At 39.4% G+C, this 19,291-nt stretch overlaps 1 protein-coding gene across 1 annotated transcript; it reads left to right on the top strand.

The window, feature by feature from the left end:
• The first annotated feature begins 57 nt into the window (after positions 1-57).
• On the top strand, positions 58-764 carry LOC125490778 (zinc finger protein 69 homolog). Its single transcript, XM_048631088.1, has 3 exons — positions 58-63; positions 168-329; positions 597-764. The coding sequence occupies exons 1-3, from the start codon at positions 58-60 to the stop codon at positions 762-764; spliced, it is 336 nt and encodes a 111-aa protein (XP_048487045.1).
• Positions 765-19,291: the final 18,527 nt, after the last annotated feature.

Raw genomic sequence — 19,291 nt, forward strand, 5'->3', positions numbered from 1 at the left:
GGGATTTTGCGGGTCAAAGACTGATTTTGCGGGTCAAAGAGAAATTTTGCGGGTCAAATGTTGGTCAGAAGAGAAAATAGCTAGTTACGGAAAAAACTAAATGAAAACAAAGTGTTTTTTAGTAACTAACCGTTGAGTCTCTTTGCACCCTTTTCCACCACCCACAGCGCAACCAGATCCTCAAATCCCACATGCGCACGCACACCGGCGAGCGGCCCTACCAGTGCGCGCAGTGCCCCGCCGCCTTCGCGCAGTCCGCCAGCCTGTGGACGCACAACAAACTTATACACCTCAAGAATACGCGGAAGGGGTTGAGGAAGAAAGATGCTGTCTGAAAGACCACACGAAAGGGACTGCGGAAGAAAGAAGCGATTTGAAAACAGCGAAGAAATTGGAGTTTATGGGTCAAAGTTAGGTTTGGAGGTCAAAGTTGGGGTTTGCGGGTCAAAGTGGGATACTGTGGGTCAAATTTTGAGTTTTCGGGTCAAATGTTGGTCAGAGGAGGAAATAGGTAGTTACGGCCAAAATAAATGAAAATTAATAAACGTACCCCAGCCTGACACATTGACATTACCACCTATCTCGACCGCCCACAGCGCAACCAGATCCTCAAATCCCACATGCGCACGCACACCGGCGAGCGGCCCTACCAGTGCGCGCAGTGCCCCGCCGCCTTCGCGCAGTCCGCCAGCCTGTGGACGCACAACAAACTTATACACCTCAAGATCACGCGGAAGGGGTTGAGGAAGAAAGATGCTGTCTGAAAGACCACATGAAAGGTACTGAAGAAGAAAGAAGCGATTTGAAAACAACGGGTCAAAGTTGGGTTTGGGAGGTCAAAGTTGGGTTTTGGAGTTCAAAGTTGAGTTTGCGGGTCAAAGAGGGATACTGTGGGCCAAATTTTGAGTTTTCGGGTTAAATGTTGGTCAACGGAGGAAATAGAGACTGAGGAAGAAAGAAGCGATTTGGAAACAGCGGGTCAAAGTTGGGTTTGGAGGTCAAAGTTGGGTTTGCGGGTCAAAGTGGGATTTTGCGGGTCAAATTTGGAATTTTCGGGTCAAATGTTGGTCAGCGGAGGAAATAGGTAGCTTTAAGGCCAAAATAAATGTAAATAAAGTGGTTTATATTCATACTTTACAGCAACTAAACATAGAATCCCTTTGCACCCTTTCCCACTCGATTGAAAGATCTTATTTACTAGAAAATATTCTATGATCTTTCTGTGCATTCCACTATTCAGTTAATTATGTGACTGACTTTCGACTTGTCATACCGAGGCCTACACGTCGGGAAGCAGCATTTAGGCCACTTAGCATCCAGCTGAGTTCTTGCAGAGATTCTGCCATAATAACGATGTCGTCCGCGAAGCGGAGGTGTGACATGTACTCGCCATTTATACATATGCCATGTCCTTTCCAGTCCAACGTCTTAAAGACATCTTCCAATGCATGTTAGAGTTTACTATTATTTTATTAATAAAAAAAAAGGATTTGTGCTAAAGTTAGAGGCTAAGAAATTATTTGTTCTACATAGAGTGTATTTTTGTTTTTTATTTGTTTTGATTTTTATATTTTTTGGTGGACATAATAAATTTTTATACATACCGAATACTTTATTGGACCATGTTGTTTTACTAATTATACCTATCTCTTACTAATAAGTAGTAAATGAAAAAGTAGCGACGAATAAGTAGCGATACAAAAGTAGTGGTAAATGATTAGTAAATGCAAAAGTAGCGATGAATAAATAGTAAATGAAAAAGTAGCGACGAATAAGTAGCGATACAAAAGTAGTGGTAAATGATTAGTAATACTCTAAAATGATAATCGAATAATCGAATGATTGTAATAATCTGTGATGAGTGTTGTTGCGTGCTACTGACCAACAGATGGCGTTACTGGTAGCTTAAATGGCTATTAGCTTCACATTTCATTAGCGGCGGTATGCCAAATAAAATGTATGAGGGTACTTCTGGTCTACCAGTGCAAAGGTACGACTAGTCATTTTGTGAGAAATTGTAACATTATCGACATCTTTGGTGTAAGATTGATGAGATTTAAGTTTAATCAACTCTGCGTATTGTGGTTGAATTGTAGTTTTTGTGCATCTTCCGGAATAATAGGGGTAAGTTCTTAAGCATCCTTGTAGTAGACTTAGCTCAATACAAATGTTTATCATCCAATGTATTACCGTAACTTGGTGCTTAGTCCTTGTTTATTTATTTACAGCCTAAGGAAACGCCCTTATTATACACTGAGATATTATTTACGGATCTATTAAGGAAGACTTGGCCGTATATACTGTTGGACATTTTCACACGGTCACTTATCAGCACAACAGCCTAGTCGGTGGAAGCTCGGACTGTGGGCCTTCGATCGGGAGTTCGAGTCCCGCGGAAGTCAATTCTTTTTGTTTTTTTATTTTTGCCTTACAAGCATTATTTTATTTGCTCATCATTTTAAATGGTGTATTGAACGGTAATAAATAGGTTTTAGGAATTAAGTTAGATTAAGGTTAGTTTTAATTAGAGATAGGTTTACACCGGGTAAATGTCGGTTTCGTTAGGTTAAGGCTTTAGCAATATATGTAGGATCTATAATAATTTCTGAACGTAGTGTAATAGAATTATTGTCTATGATCTATGATGTTAACTTTTTTATAGCTCTCTTGAATATTGGCGTTTAGCAAGAAATATTGTTCTGTCGATTCATGGGTTTTTAATAAATTAAATAACGTTTATTTAAGTGCACCTGCGGTTTTATTTTCATCCCACAACTTTTGGGGGCTCGTCCGGGATGGAAATAAGCCAAAGGTGCTGAAGATGTTGTAAATAAGGTGTAAATAGGGTAGCGTGTTGGTGGCGATTCCCACACAGCAAAGATGGCGGCGTACTAGAAGGAACATTATTGTGAAAATTCGGTGAAAATTATAAATCAATGAAGGTGAAATTAAGGTGGACATAAAAGCATAGAAGGTGATATATTTGAATACGGTGAAAGGTGTATACGTAATGGCTGATAAAGACGACACGATGCCGGCGGCGGGACAACCTTTGTTGCACAACATCGAGGCAACAATACCGCGGTTCTCGGGAGCGGACCCGACGTACACGGCGGCAAGGTGGGTGGAGGAGATAAACGACAATGCGGAGGTGTTCGCCTGGTCACCTTCACAGAAGCTGTTGATGGCGCGAAGGGCACTGACTGGGGTGGCAGGTCTGTGGCTCCGCTCTGAAAAAACATTTAAAACCTTCGAAGAACTGCAGAAGGCCCTGCTAAAGGAGTTCCCCGATGAAGTGAACACGAAGGATATTCACGAGCTGATGACCAATCGAAAGAAAAAACGGGACGAATGCTGCTATGAGTACATGTTAATTATGAAGGAGCTGGGGAAGCGGGGTAAATTCCCGGACTACGTGGCAATACAATACATAGTAGATGGCATCGTCGACTTTGAGACGAACAAAGTCATGCTGTACGGAGTATCTACCTACTCTGTACTCAAGGAGAGGTTGCAGATCTACGAAACGATGAAGAAGAACTCCGCCAAGAATAACCATCCGGCGGCGACAACTATGGCAAAAAGGACAGGTGCAGCGGTAGCGGCGAGAAACACTCCCACACCACCTCAAAGGAGATGTTTCCAGTGTGGAGACGTGAACCATTTCGCCAGCGATTGCAAAAACGGGGTGAAATGCTACAAGTGCAATCAGTTCGGCCATATTGCTCCGCATTGTCATGCAACTTCAAATACAACATCAATGGCAGAGCATCGAGGCCGTGAGGTTGGTACGAGCGGAACACAGCCACGACGGTCGATGTGCGTGACAGCGACGACGGCGGCGGCGGCGGCGGCGCCGCACGATAATACAGATGGTGGTCAAGTTGGCAGCACTGCAACAGTCTGTGGATGTTTTGACACTTCTGACGTGAGTAGTGATGACAGTTGTCAAACCCCTATGAGTTGTCAAACTTTTGTAAACAAACTTCGAAAACAAAACATGTCGGTAAAGTTTATTCAGATTGGTGATAAAAAGTTAGAATGTTTGGTAGATTCCGGTAGCGATTTAAATTTAATTACTGAAGATGTGTTTCCGATGATGACGGTGAATAATTATGTAAAAGAAAAGGTTGAGATGTCTGGCCTAGGTTGTTCCAAAGTTTCGTCTTTAGGCAAGTTTAACTCTGTACTAGAAATAGACGGAAATTGTTATGAGTTACTGTTTTATATTGTTCCTAAAGATGCAATGCCTTATAAAATGATTTTAGGTCAACCTTTCTTGGACAAAACAATGGTTATTTTTGATAAAGGGTCAGTGAATATTATACCTCAGGGTGAGTACCAATTCCTACAATGTTTGGTTTCAGATGAATCAAATGTAACACCAATAGCTTATGTACCAGATCCTGAAATAAGACTGAAAACTGAACAACTAGTGAATAATTACAAGCCTGTACAAACAAAAGAAGCCCCAATTGAGATGCGAATAATTTTAAAAGATGATATCCCAGTTGCCCAGCGGCCAAGGCGACTGTCATTTAAAGAGCAAGAGGATGTTGATAACCAAATAGGTGAGTGGTTGGATAAGGGCATAATAAAGCCAAGTTTCTCGGAGTATGCTAGTCCTCTGGTCTTAGTAAAAAGGAAGAATGGTAAACTAAGAGTTTGTGTGGATTATCGGCGTGTCAATGATAAGATGGTGAAAGATGAATTTCCATTACCGATTATTGAGGATCATATTGACAAGCTGCAGAAGGCTAAGGTGTACAGCAAGATCGATTTAAAAGATGCGTTCTTCCATTTGAGAATAAAAGATGAGTGTACAAAGTACACAGCCTTTGTGACACATAACGGACAGTACGAGTTCACGAGAGCACCATTTGGATTATCAATATGCCCGAACTATTTCACACGTTTTATCACTATCATTTTCAGGGAGCTGATCAATAAGGGATATGTTATGGTCTTCATCGACGATGTCATTATACCAGCAACTGATTACAAGGAGGCTTTGGAGAGATTGACCGAGGTGTTAAAGGTGGCTGCTGAATATGGTCTGCAGATAAACTGGAACAAGTGTGAGCTACTAACAACTAAAGTAGAATATCTTGGATATGTAATAGAAGACGGAACAATCAGACCATCACCAGACAAGACGGATGCTGTGATGAACTTCCCGAAGCCCAAAACCGTGAAGCAGGTGCAGAGCTACATAGGATTGACATCCTATTTCAGAAAATTTATTGAAGGATATGCTGTTATAGCCAGACCACTGACGGAGCTGTTGAAGAATGATGTGCCATTTCATTTTGGTGAAGAGGAAGAAAAAGCATTTCAAGATCTGAAAAAGAAGTTGTGTGAGTATCCAATTTTGAAGATCTTTAATCCTGCTCTCCAGACAGAATTACATACAGATGCCTCTCAGCAAGCAATATCCGCTATACTCATGCAGAAAGATCCTAATGACAACACCATGCATCCTGTATATTACATGAGTAAGAAGACAACAGATTCTGAAAAGAAGTATACAAGTTATGAGCTGGAGGCCTTAGCAATCATTGAAGGTGTAAAGAAGTTTAGAAAATATCTGTTGGGCATTCCATTCAAGATTGTTACAGATTGCTTAGCATTTGAGATGACACTTAAGAAGAAGGACTTAACTACGAGGGTGGCAAGATGGGTTTTGTTACTGCAAGACTATGATTACACAGTAGAACACAGGTCCGGTTCAAAGATGAGACATGTTGATGCCTTGAGTCGGAACCCATGCATTGCCGTAGTTACGAGTGGTATTCACAACCAAATAAGACTGGCGCAGCAATCAGATGATGGTGTAAAGGCTATAATGGAGGTGGTTCAGACTAAACCTTATGCTGATTACTATGAACATAATGGTTTGCTATACAAAGGTGATAGAGGACAGATAGTCATACCAAAAGGAATGGAAATAGATATAATAAGAAGAACACATGCAATTGGGCATTTCGCTAAGAGGAAAATGTTAGACATGATCGATAAAGACTACTTTATTAAAGATTTGGCACGGAAGATAGATGAGTTTATAGTAACGTGTATCCCATGCATACTAGCATCGAAGAAAGAAGGCAAACAAGAAGGTTACTTAAATAGCATTGAGAAGGCAAGTATACCACTAAGTACGCTACATATTGATCATATAGGACCACTTTCTGAGACGAAGAAGCAATACAACTATATATTGACTGTGGTTGATGCCTTTACCAAGTTTGTATGGTTATTCCCCACCAAAGGAACCACAGCAAAGGAGACGTTAGATAAGATGCTCATCCACCAACAGACATTTGGAAATGCTGACAGAATCATATCAGATAGAGGAGCTGCCTTTACTAGTAATGACTTTGCAGAGTACTGTAATCGTGAGAATATCCAACACATTCAAATAACAACTGGAGTTCCTCGAGGAAACGGGCAAGTGGAAAGGATTCATAGAATTATAGTTTCAGTTTTAACTAAGCTATGCATCGAAGATGAAAAGTTATGGTATAGACATGTAAGCAGTGTGCAAAGGATGATTAACAGTACATATCAGCGAAGTGTGGGCATGAGTCCGTATGAGTTACTCATTGGTACAAGAATGAGACAGAAGGAAGATGTAGAGTTACTTAAATTACTACAAGAAGAAGAACATAAAGAATTTATGGATAGTAGAGATAAGAACCGTGAGATGGCTAAGATTCAGATAATGAAGTTGCAGGAAGAAAATCGACGTAGTTACAACAAGAAAAGGAAAGAGAGTGTCAAGTATGGCGTTGGTGACTTGGTAGCTATCAAACGGACACAGTTTGGGACTAGCATGAAACTGAGAGCAAAGTACCTTGGTCCATACAAAGTTATGAAGGTGAAAGGCAAAGACCGCTATGATGTGCAGAAGGCGGATAGCTCTGCAGAAGGGCCAAACAACACATCTACGGCTGCAGACTGCATGAAGCCATGGCCTACGACCTTAGGTTAATAATAGTTAGGTATGATCCTTGTGTGTATTTTATTCACTGAAAGTTCATGTTTTCAGGGTACCTGTTTTTGTTTATGTAATTTTAAAGGCATTGCAACAACCTGGTTTAATATTATATTTTGTGTTTTGCATAATGTACAGTTTTAGTAAAAAATTGCGTCAGGCAGGAGTTAATTTTATGTTTGTCGTTAAGTAAATTTTGTAAAGATTGCATCAGGAAGGATGTTTTGCGTTATGTTAAATATAGTAGGTATATTGTGTTAAGTTAAATGTAGTACAATGTAAAGGGTGTTCTTTATTGATGAAATGTTACCTATTTACATTGTCGTGCTAAGTATTTTTGTTGTAAAGTTTATATTTTGTTAAGTATTAAGTAAAATTTACTGAAAGTTGCAGATTTTATATTTTTATAAAAAGTTTTCAAAATGATGTTTAAAGGTCTGTTTTTCATAGTCTGAGGGCAGACTATCTGCAGGATGGCCGAGCTGTAGGATCTATAATAATTTCTGAACGTAGTGTAATAGAATTATTGTCTATGATCTATGATGTTAACTTTTTTATAGCTCTCTTGAATATTGGCGTTTAGCAAGAAATATTGTTCTGTCGATTCATGGGTTTTTAATAAATTAAATAACGTTTATTTAAGTGCACCTGCGGTTTTATTTTCATCCCACATTGGAGTGACTGCTATATTCACTTGTATCATTTAAGAACCCCAATCATTACAATGGCGCCCAACGGGTTAATGTTTGTTTTTTAGGTAGCAGTCCCTTCAATTGGTTGTTACAATATAAGGTGGTATTTTTATTGTTTATTATTTTGTATGCTTACTCTATTCATTTGAATTAAGGTTGTAAATTTTATTTACAATAATTCACTTTATTTGCTATCGCTTTCGACTAGAGTCAAATTGCAAAATATATTTTTTTTGTGTAATAATCCGCCAATTTTGAAAGAAATAATTTTTGAATTAATATAAAGTTCGTTCGGCCATGGATCCCAACCAACTATTAAAAGATGAGTTAGAGTTTGAGCTAGCCTGTAGGGGCATTTACGATGTAAAAACTTGCGCACCGATGAGAAAAATATTAAAAGAAATCCTACATAAGTCACTTGGAGAGGGAGCTCTAAGCATCATTCATAATATTGATCAGAAACCGTCTCCATCTTGTAATAATAGCCAAACAAATAGTACCTAATCAAAAAAAGATAGAAAGACAAGGAAATTTTATGCGTACTTCTACCGTTGAAAAAGAAACCACAAAACGTAAACTAGTACCAATAAAGGACTGGGGTGTCAAATTTAATGGGGGCAGCAATCCAAGCATTAACGCCTTTCTCGAAAGAATCGAGGAACTAAAGGATGCTCGTAATGCTGATGATGATGATTTGTACAGATATGCAATTGATTTTTTTGAGGATGAAGCCCTAATTTGGTATCGTGCCAATCGAGATATTGTGTCAAGTTGGGATGAGTTAGTGGATCTTTTGTTAGTAACATTCCAAAAACCATTTTATCAGGAGGAGTTACTTGATGAAATAAAAAATCGAACTCAAGCTAAGACTGAAAGTGTCCTCATATACGTGGCAATAATGCAAAAACATGTTCAACAGATTACCGACCAAGCTCCAGGAATATCAAAAACTTGCAATTTTACAAAAAAATGTTCAACCGTATTTTCAGCAAGCCATCTGCAGGGAACATTTTAAGTCTGTTTCTGACCTGGTTCAGGTACTCCGTGTGCTTGAAAACATCAAGCTAAATTGTGATAGGTTTAAAGAACCCATATTGAGTCATGGCTCCCTTGAGCCAGATCTAGCTTTTAATGGGCAGGTAGGTAATGTAGAACATAGTGGACATAATAGTCATGACATTAACGTCATGGGGCATAACACTATTCAGCAGTCCAGCATATTAGCAAAACCCAACACTATGAAATGTTGGAATTGTAGATCTTCAGGTCATATCTTTAGGGAGTGTAATCAGCCGCAACAAAGGCTATTTTGCTTTCGATGCGGTAAATTCGGGGTGACATCAAAAAATTGCCCGTGCTTGAATGTTTCACAAGCGGGAAACGAAAGAGCGGAAGACAAGCCTGCCAGTCGTCTTCCGTAAGAAAGATAAACGATTATGAATGGCAGAGCTGGCTTAAAACCATATCAGATTTTTTCAATAAGAAAGAACTCTGCAGTTTCCATGTCAGTAAAAGCGATCAACGTTATTACGGTAAAATAACAATCTTAGGGCAAAATTTTGTAGGTTTACTGGATTCTGGTGCCACTGCCTCTGTTATTTCAAAAAACTTTTACGAAAAACTAAAATATTTCGGATTTGACACTCACATTGTCGCAAATGAGAAAATTTCAACCGCTGATGGTACCTGCCATGAAATTAACTCAATCGTTTACTTGCCCGTCCAATTTAATAACTCATATAAAGTAATTACATTTTACATCATGAGCCAATTAAATCATGACATCATCCTCGGAATGAACTTCTTCGGTGCTTTCGACCTGTGCATTGACACAAAACGAAACATAACCTCTAATGCGATTTTGAATTCAGACGTAGAAATCTCAGAAATCGACATCCGAACTTCTATTGTCCCTCGTGAGTCGTTGTTACCTAATCAACAAGTAGTTCTTGAGTCATTGATTCAAGAAATGGAAACTGAAATAGGCACAGGTCTAGGCAGGACTCATTTACTGGAGCATAGAATAGACACTGGAGACCACTTACCAGTAAATCAACGCCAATACCCATTTTCCCCACCAATTATGAAGGAATTGGAACAAGAAATACAGGACATGATTGAAATGGATGTTGTAGAACCTTCACACAGCTCTTGGCGATCTCCAGTACTCTTGGTAAAGAAATCAACAGGGAAAAATCGATTATGCTTAGACAGTAGACAATTAAATAAAGTAACAAAAAAAGATTCTTACCCTTTGCCAAGAGTTTCAGTTATCTTAGATAGCTTAAAAAATGCGCAATATCTGTCAACAATCGATTTAAAATCAGCATTTTGGCAAGTTCCGTTAGAGGAGGAGAGCAAGCAGAAAACGGCATTTGGCTTGGCAGGAAAAGGACTTTATCAGTTTAAGGTCATGCCCTTCGGTCTTTGCAATGCATCACAAACCCAGCAACGTCTGATGGACAGGCTGTTCCCGCCACAATTCGAGGGCAAGGTATTTTCGTATCTGGATGATATCGTCCTGGTGGATAGCAATTTTGAGAGCCACATAGCTTCATTGAAGTGGGTGCTGGAGCAATTAAAAATGGCGGGACTAACAGTCAACATGGAGAAATGTCAATTTGCTCGGTCATCGTTGAAATACTTAGGGTACATCGTGGATAAAGATGGATTAAGGACAGATCCGGATAAAGTAGGCGCCATACTAAACTACCCAAAGCCATCGACATTTACAGAACTAAAAAGATTCATTGGGCTCGCAAGCTGGTATCGGCGTTTTGTTCCGAACTTTGCCATGGTAGCCGCACCACTTCATGACATGACAAAAGGAGGTAAAAAAGGGAAGACCGTAACTTGGACGAATGAAGCTGAGAAAGCATTCATGGACTTAAAAACGGCATTAACGTCAACGCCGGTACTTAAAGTTCCCGACTACAGTAAAGAATTCTCGATACAGTGCGATGCATCAAATTATGGGGTCGGAGCGGTACTCATTCAAGCTTTTGACGGGACAGAGATGCCTATAGCCTACACCAGTCGCAAGTTGACTGACAGGGAGTGCAAATACTCTGCCTCGGAAAGAGAGCTCCTGAGTGTCCTCCATGCCATTGAGCAGTTTCGGCCATACGTAGAGGGCAGTCACTTTAAAGTTATCACGGACCATAGTGCTCTTCAGTGGTTGCACAAAAATAAAGATCCCCATGGACGATTGGCCAGATGGGCCATGTGTCTCCAACAATTCGATTATGAAGTCATACATCGAAAGGGAAAGGATAACATTGTTCCGGACGCACTTTCTAGGGCATTGCCTGGAGAAATAAGCGTCATCGAGATCACACCTTCTGATAAAGACGATTGGTATAAATCAATCGAAAAGGGCATCAGCGAAGGCAGCGCTTCATCTGATTGGGAAATAAATCAACAGCAGTTGTGGAAATATCTGCCATTGAAGCAATTCCCGGACGAAAATTACAGCTGGAAACTTGTTATTCCAGAGAAGCTCCGCAACCAAATTTTAAAGGAATGTCATGACGATCCAACTTCCGGACATCTCGGAATGAAGAAATCGATAAACAGGACTCGACAACATTACTACTGGCCATCATTAATACAGGACGTAAAAGATTATGTCAGGAAATGTCAAGTGTGTGCCAAACATAAGGTCTCTCAGCTTCCGCCATCGGGAAAGTTAGGATTACATAGAGAGGTAACGGAACCATTCCAAATGTTATCAGTTGATTTGATGGGTCCTTTTCCTCGGTCAAAGCATGGTAACACTATGCTTCTGGTGTTTTCTTGCTGGTTTAGTAAGTTTTCCTTGTTATTTCCACTTAGGAATGGTAAAACATCGTTAATAACAAAAATCTTGGAAGGACAAATATTCTTAATATACGGCACACCTAAGGTTATTATTTGTGATAACGGGAAACAGTTTACTTCAAATGAATTTAAAGATCTGGCAAATACATATGGAGTAGAACTTTGGTTCACACCATATTACCATCCTCAAGCAAATCCAACGGAAAGAGTAAACAGAGTAATAGGTACAGCTATCGCTTCGTATATCAATGACAATCACAAGGAATGGGACCATTACATTCCACACATCGGGCACGCATTAAGAACAGCGGTACATGAGGTAACTGGTAAGACACCAGCTTACCTAGTATTTGGGCGAGAAACATCCGTCCATGGCACAAAATCTAGCCATTTTGACTCCAGTAATCCAATTGATTTTAACAGAGATTCCATTGAAGACAAAATTAAACTAAGAAAGGAGATATTTGATGATGTGAATACTAGGTTAAAGAAATCATATGAAACAAATAAACAATATTATGATAAAAGGCGTAGGGTTTGTGAATATCGCGTAGGAGAAATCGTTTGGAAGCGTACCAAACATTTGTCAAATGCAAATAAAAACTTTATGGCTAAACTGTCTCCTAAATTTGAAAAAGCAGTCATTACTGAAAAAATGTCAGCAGACGTGTACAAGCTTAAAAACTTAAGAGGTAAAGATGTAGGAAAGTGGCATTCCTCGGACTTGAAGCGTCTAGGATGAATCCAGGTTGGATTCTTTTGAGGAGAGGGGATATGTGATGAGTGTTGTTGCGTGCTACTGACCAACAGATGGCGTTACTGGTAGCTTAAATGGCTATTAGCTTCACATTTCATTAGCGGCGGTATGCCAAATAAAATGTATGAGGGTACTTCTGGTCTACCAGTGCAAAGGTACGACTAGTCATTTTGTGAGAAATTGTAACATTATCGACATCTTTGGTGTAAGATTGATGAGATTTAAGTTTAATCAACTCTGCGTATTGTGGTTGAATTGTAGTTTTTGTGCATCTTCCGGAATAATAGGGGTAAGTTCTTAAGCATCCTTGTAGTAGACTTAGCTCAATACAAATGTTTATCATCCAATGTATTACCGTAACTTGGTGCTTAGTCCTTGTTTATTTAATTACAGCCTAAGGAAACGCCCTTATTATACACGGAGATATTATTTACGGATCTATTAAGGAAGACTTGGCCGTATATAGTGTTGGACATTTTCACACGGTCACTTATCAGCACAACAGCCTAGTCGGTGGAAGCTCGGACTGTGGGCCTTCGATCGGGAGTTCGAGTCCCGCGGAAGTCAATTCTTTTTGTTTTTTTATTTTTGCCTTACAAGCATTATTTTATTTGCTCATCATTTTAAATGGTGTATTGAACGGTAATAAATAGGTTTTAGGAATTAAGTTAGATTAAGGTTAGTTTTAATTAGAGATAGGTTTACACCGGGTAAATGTCGGTTTCGTTAGGTTAAGGCTTTAGCAATATATACCATTGGAGTGACTGCTATATTCACTTGTATCATTTAAGAACCCCAATCATTACAAATCGAATAATTAATGTAGTATCATTTATAATCGCGCATCGCTATACAAAGGCAGATCATGAACTATGCGGACAATTTGGTGTGAGTGTAGAGATATCACTTTAATTTATTATTAGATACCTAGTACCTACCTAGGTAGTAGAAATACCTATACTGAAGAGACAGTAACTTAACAGAGACTTGCTGAAGGACCAGCCTTCGTATAATTTACATTTAGCTAGTCACAGACACAAATATTTATTTCTGTCCGCCCGAAAAATGGCAATAACTGGTATTGACGCATACATTTTATTATGGCCCGGGTCTCCTATTTACGCCATAGTACGCGTCCAGCGTCTCGCCGTAGGCCGCGTCACGATGCTCACTATAGAAATGTACCGATGCGGTCTCCCTCACACGCCGACGTTGGCGCGTAGACGTAGTGAGGATCGTGACGCGGCTTACGGCGTGACGCTGGACGCGATCAACGGCGCGTAATAGGAGACCCGGGCCTATAGTCTACAATGTACAAGATGGAGATTCCTATATTTAAGTTAGTGATAGTTAACCTAACCTACGAAAAATTACTAGTTACCCACATCATCTTGGATATACCTACAACTAACTATGTAGATGTCAGTAACATCAACGACTATACCCCAGCAGTCAAGGAGCTCATGTGTTTGATCAATTCTTCGTTCCACAAGGCTTCCTAAAGATATTATTATGTACCACAAGACTTGACAAGACCAAAAAGAGAGGCAGTGGTCCGTAGTACCTAACAAGTTACTTACCTACTATATTTAACTGGTGTGCCGCGGCTAGGTGACATGACACGGTTGCCAGTGAGTAGGTACCGCGTGTGGTAATCGGCGTTCCCACATCTGCACGTCCGTTCGGCAGTGACCCACACGGTGTAAGTATCTTACGATATGCGAAGTGGTCTTTAGGATTGAGGAAAACTTTGTCGTAGACATATCTTGGATGTGGAGTATTGGAGACCAGTAAGTGTAATGCGATTAATTTTATTTTTTATCAGTAATTTATATAATTATAAAAACATTTTCTCTTTTTGTATGGACGAGCAAGTGCAAACTCCTCTTTGGAGCTTTAGTTTGATTACTTTCGCGGATGTCAATCAGTCAACTCGTTGGAATTCAGTGCCTATTGAAAAAACTGAGAACTTTTCTATAACAAAACAGCGCTACAGCTCAAGTCGGTGGCTCGCTTATGAGTCTCCAATGACTACACCATAGGGGATTTATAGTCGTAAGCATAATGCACGTGTAGAACGTAGGAATACACGAAACATAGTCAACCATTAGTAACATTGAAACTTAAATGCGCAACATATCGTGAGACCAATCCCGGGATGCGACGACCGTGTGCGTCACCGGAAGGCGGCATCCAGTCCTGGGCGGAAGTCGCACGCTCGTGATCCCCCAGTGGGGGGACGAGGGGGGTCGCCAACGTACTTTTGGAAACTGTCGGTATTTCGGACTGCAAACGACAGTTACAGTCGAAACAAAAGGCAACTTGTAGAAAGATGGTTGGTAATTTTTCGTAGACATTCCTTTAGCGTACCTACAAAGATTTCCAAACCGTGGTAGGTTGGGGAGAGGCGATTTTGGGTTGTGACCACGATATATTTCAATCAATAGACAATTAATATAAAGTGTAAATCGTATATAGGTACCTTGAAAAGAGGTAGGCACCTATATACCTAATTGTCGCGGGGTGCCTTTGCATCTACACAACTTTTATTCTACCACTGTTACAAATTCTTGAAAAAAATATTGCTGCGCCATAATAAATTTTAATGGTCAAGTGATTATTAACTGTGGAGTTTAAGGAGGTAGGTAGAATTTTATGTTACATGTATTGTAAGGTAGGTAGGCACCTAAGTTAATGGGTTATTACATAAACATGAAAACTTTAACCCAATAACCAATCCCAAGTCACTCGCAACTCCATCTAACTTCTCCACGGCTTCACAAGGTGGACTTTCCACCAAGTTCCCTGAAGTTCCACTCAAGTTTGTTTTCCGGAAGCCGAGAGTTGGTCACTCCAAGATGGCGTCGATTCCCGCCTCCGCTGTTTACATTAGGTCGTGTTCGCCATTAGAAGAGAAGGCATACTAGCTGAACCCGCGAGTTTTGCTTTGAGTTGAAAAGTTTACGGTGGGATTTCTGGGATAAAAGCAGCACAAATTTTATCCAAATCCGTTTTTTACCTGAAAGAGTAGGTAATAAACATCCATTCATAGATACAGAAAAACTTCATATTTTATAGATACGAGTAGTTAGTAGGGCCATAGAATAACAAGGTAGAGCACAAAAGGCGTTCTTATCACTTATCTCTGCCAGACAACCTACCTTTATTTATACCTACTTTCAAAGCTCCACATTGCCTACGGTACGAGAATCTACGATATAATCCTATAATAAAATAATTGAAATAATGATTACAGAAAACAACAAGGACAGCCTACAAAGAAAAGACAATTCCATTCAAACATAATACCTACTTACCTAAATATTAATTATTCTTTACACAAACCTTACAAACAACTACAAAATTCCCAACACCCGTGTTCCATGGCTATGGGGGTAGGCGGCGGCTGTATCTGGGTCACAGGATCGATGCAGCTCGAACTTGGAGCCGCCGGGACCCCGAATTGTATCCTGCATTAAACATTACGACTCATGGTTACTAACATATATCTTTTGCTGACTGTACCGACAGCTGACGGCTTCTGGTGAGGTTTGTAGCGTATGGTTGTTTCTTTGGATGAGATCAAAAGTATGGGTTGTTGGATAACATAATTATAGTTACAGGTCAAAATACTGAACAGTTCCTCAGGTTCAGGTAGGTAATTAGGTATAGTATAGTTTTGAGTATTTTAGCTGATAAGTACCTACACTGTTTAGAAACCAACCTTACTTAATGCAGATATAAACTACTACTATTTTACCTATCTACAATCCGATTAGTCAGCATTCTCTACTAAGTAGTTAGCCTAATCCTTAGCTACTTCAATGATATGGCCCTAAACTCAAACTCAATATCGTGCTCTGTGAATTATTAGTACCTTTGGTAAGTTACGTATTGGGCCAGACTTTACCAAAAGGCCCACATTTCAGTCGGTGTGAAGGCTTCATTGCTGTATCGATTGTGATAAACTGTGTGATTTATAGTAGGTGATTTGGCCACGGGTCACTTGTGTATAGTACCTAATAGCCAATAGGTAATGCCTAATAGGTAGCTTTCAAGATCAAGTTTCACTAAATAATAGATTCTATGCGTAAGTATATAATAATATTTATTTGCGTATCTACAGTTCGTGAGAATTTAGAATAGTTAATATACTTGATGATTTTATAGGTAAGGTGGGGTAAGACAGACCGGGAGAAGACCACTATGTGTAAAAAATAGTTTCTGTAGTTTGTCACATACATAAGGTACATAATTATTTCCGATCTTACAGCCGTTTCAATGTAATTTCTGTCGCTTTTAATCGTAAGTAACTGTGTATCGCCTTAATTAATATCGTTAATGCCCAGTTTTGTAACGTTAGAAAAATAAAGGAATGTCTCGCAACTGCGAGTAATCCTAAAATATGGCGCCCTTCAGTAACAAAACTAACAACATTCCGCTACCGCTGAAACAGCAAACATTTCAGAACATAAAACAGAAAGCATCCTTAAATCCACACTTTAACCTTCCTATTAAAAGCAGCTCTATTTACCCCCATTTAGGTTACTCTTTCAGTGCAGGATGCTGGTGAAGATAAGATGTTTCGTCAATGAAAGTCATCACAGGACGAGTGACCGCGCATGCGCCAACATCCAGGAGGCTGCGTGCCTACAAACTGCCTTTGTTTCGCTGCCATCCCGTCGCGTCGCGCAATTTCCGTTTATTTAGACGATTTAATCATGAAATAAAATATTAATTTTGCATTAAAAGTAGTGCGGTGAGTGTTGTCGGGCAGTGGTGTGGATGTGAGTAATGTTGAGTAGTTTGTAGTTTGTTGGTAAATTTTGGAGGAAAAACGCGGGATTTTTGCGTCAATGAAAATTTATTTTAGAGAGTGTAAGGAGTGTTTTACGTGTTGTGGCTTTTTTTATTAACTAAGCCAATGCTAAGGCATGTGATTCATGTTCCATATACTTATAAGTAAATATAACTTGTGCCTTGTACCTCGTGCGTATAACTTGACGTAGGTACTACCTACCTCCTACGTCTTGATACTCTTGATACTTGATAAAAAAAGCGCGAAAAAATGTGAAATAATTTTCATTTTCGGATACGAATATACGATACACTCTAGTTAACGAATATGTTTTACCGTTAGAAAGCTTGTATAATTATGTAAAGTGTCAAGAGATTGCATTCAGGACTCGAATCTGGGACGGTCAACCAGCAACTACGTATTGCTGAACTACACAACTTTACACACAGATATATAAATCTATATGTGTGTATGTAACCGTACAAAACCTAGACAAGCAATAGTTATATGTGCATAAATGTATAATGTGTTCATAGTAGGGTGACAATGACAATCCGATAGGTCCAAGTACCGGACTCCCTGAATAGAGTATCGATTCCCAATGAGTGACATCTTATTGAGTGTCACCGTCTGAAAGCTTTCAGGTTTCAGTGACGTGGAAATGGCGAGATAACACAATGACATGTAACGCGAAAATATAACGAGGGAAATGTCTTTCAAATATTTTTTTGGGCGCAAAAAATATTGGATTTTATTTGTTAAACTCATAATGTTCTTTTGGTATCAAAAGCTTTCAGTATAAAAGGTCGCACGTGATCCACGAGCGGGAAATTATATAAATACCCTCAAATTCATAGACCGTATTGTAAATTTACAACAGGTTTACAAAATTGACTTCGAAACACACGAGATCCGCCTCTTTACGTTAGTGAAAAAGTTGAAATTCGTATATCACAAGGTCAATTTTAAACCTATTGTAAAGTGTCAAAAAGCTATATATGAATTTGGAAGATACATTTTATTAGTCAATATAGGTATATTAACCTACACTGTGATGACTCACGTGACTGGTTGAGGAAGGCCGAGGATACAGTATTGCGCCTCGGGGAAGGCTGTATGGTAAATTGTAAGTAGGTATTATAAAGTCCATATTATAAAAAAAAAGTGACATTATCAAGATATATCACGTCTTGCACAATTAAATGTAGAGCCAAAAGCGGGTGAGTTATTTGTCACAGAGGCTACCTTACCTACCTCTTAAGGCTTTAGTTCTCCACCAAAAAAAGGCTGGTTGGAAGAAATTGCTTCTTGGCAATAAGCCCGCCTTAGACTTATACACTACTTTTTAAGTATTTTTTTTTGTAAATTTTTTTTTTGTATACAATGTTTAAATAAGGCTTTGGGAAACAAATTGCCTACGCAAATTAAGTACCGAAGTATGAAGTAAATTGTTTTTAAGTATTAAAAGAAAATTCTGAACTTAAAACAATAAATCATTTGGAAGATAAGCGAAACAACCGCACGTGCATGAAAAGGAAAAGCTGCGATTATGTACATTTTATGAAAATTAAGTACTTTTTTAAGTTTTACTTACTTTATTCGAGATTTGGAATTCAGAATCTTGATGCAGCAGCGGTTAGATATAATGATTCTCTTGGCTTAGATACCGGGTCGTAAATTGTAGACATGATGTAGGTATATTTTTTTCTAGGTTCTCAAATTGGCATTACCTAGATGAGCATGTTTTTTTTAAATATCGCTATTAAAGTTATTGTGAGAGCGGTGGTAGCTCAGTCGGGTGAGCGCCCGCTTCTCAATCAAGAGATGCGGGTTCGAATCCCGGGGCTGACATGTACCAATGAGTTCTTTTAACTTAAGTACAATGTATACCATCGCTCTTACGGTGAAGGAAAACATCGTGAGGAAACCTGCATATCTAGATCTAGCACATCTAGATATGTGAACCCACCAACCCGCAGTGGACCAGCGTGGTGGGAAATGGTCCAAGCTTAGGAAGGCAGTTTAGACCTTGGGGACATGCACAAAGGTTCCACTCGAGAGAGCCAGGTGCAGGTACTTACACCCCCACAGAGAATAGAATAGAATAGAATAGAAGTTATTGTTTGAATTATGGGAACGCAAGACAGACACTATACCTACATTTCCTTTCAAGAGTAGGGATACTGGATGTGCCAAGGGCATCTTGATCAAACGCGAAGTTTCCTATCGCA

The sequence above is a fragment of the Plutella xylostella genome, chromosome 27 (assembly GCF_932276165.1).
Source record: "Plutella xylostella chromosome 27, ilPluXylo3.1, whole genome shotgun sequence".
NCBI lineage: Eukaryota > Metazoa > Arthropoda > Insecta > Lepidoptera > Plutellidae > Plutella > Plutella xylostella.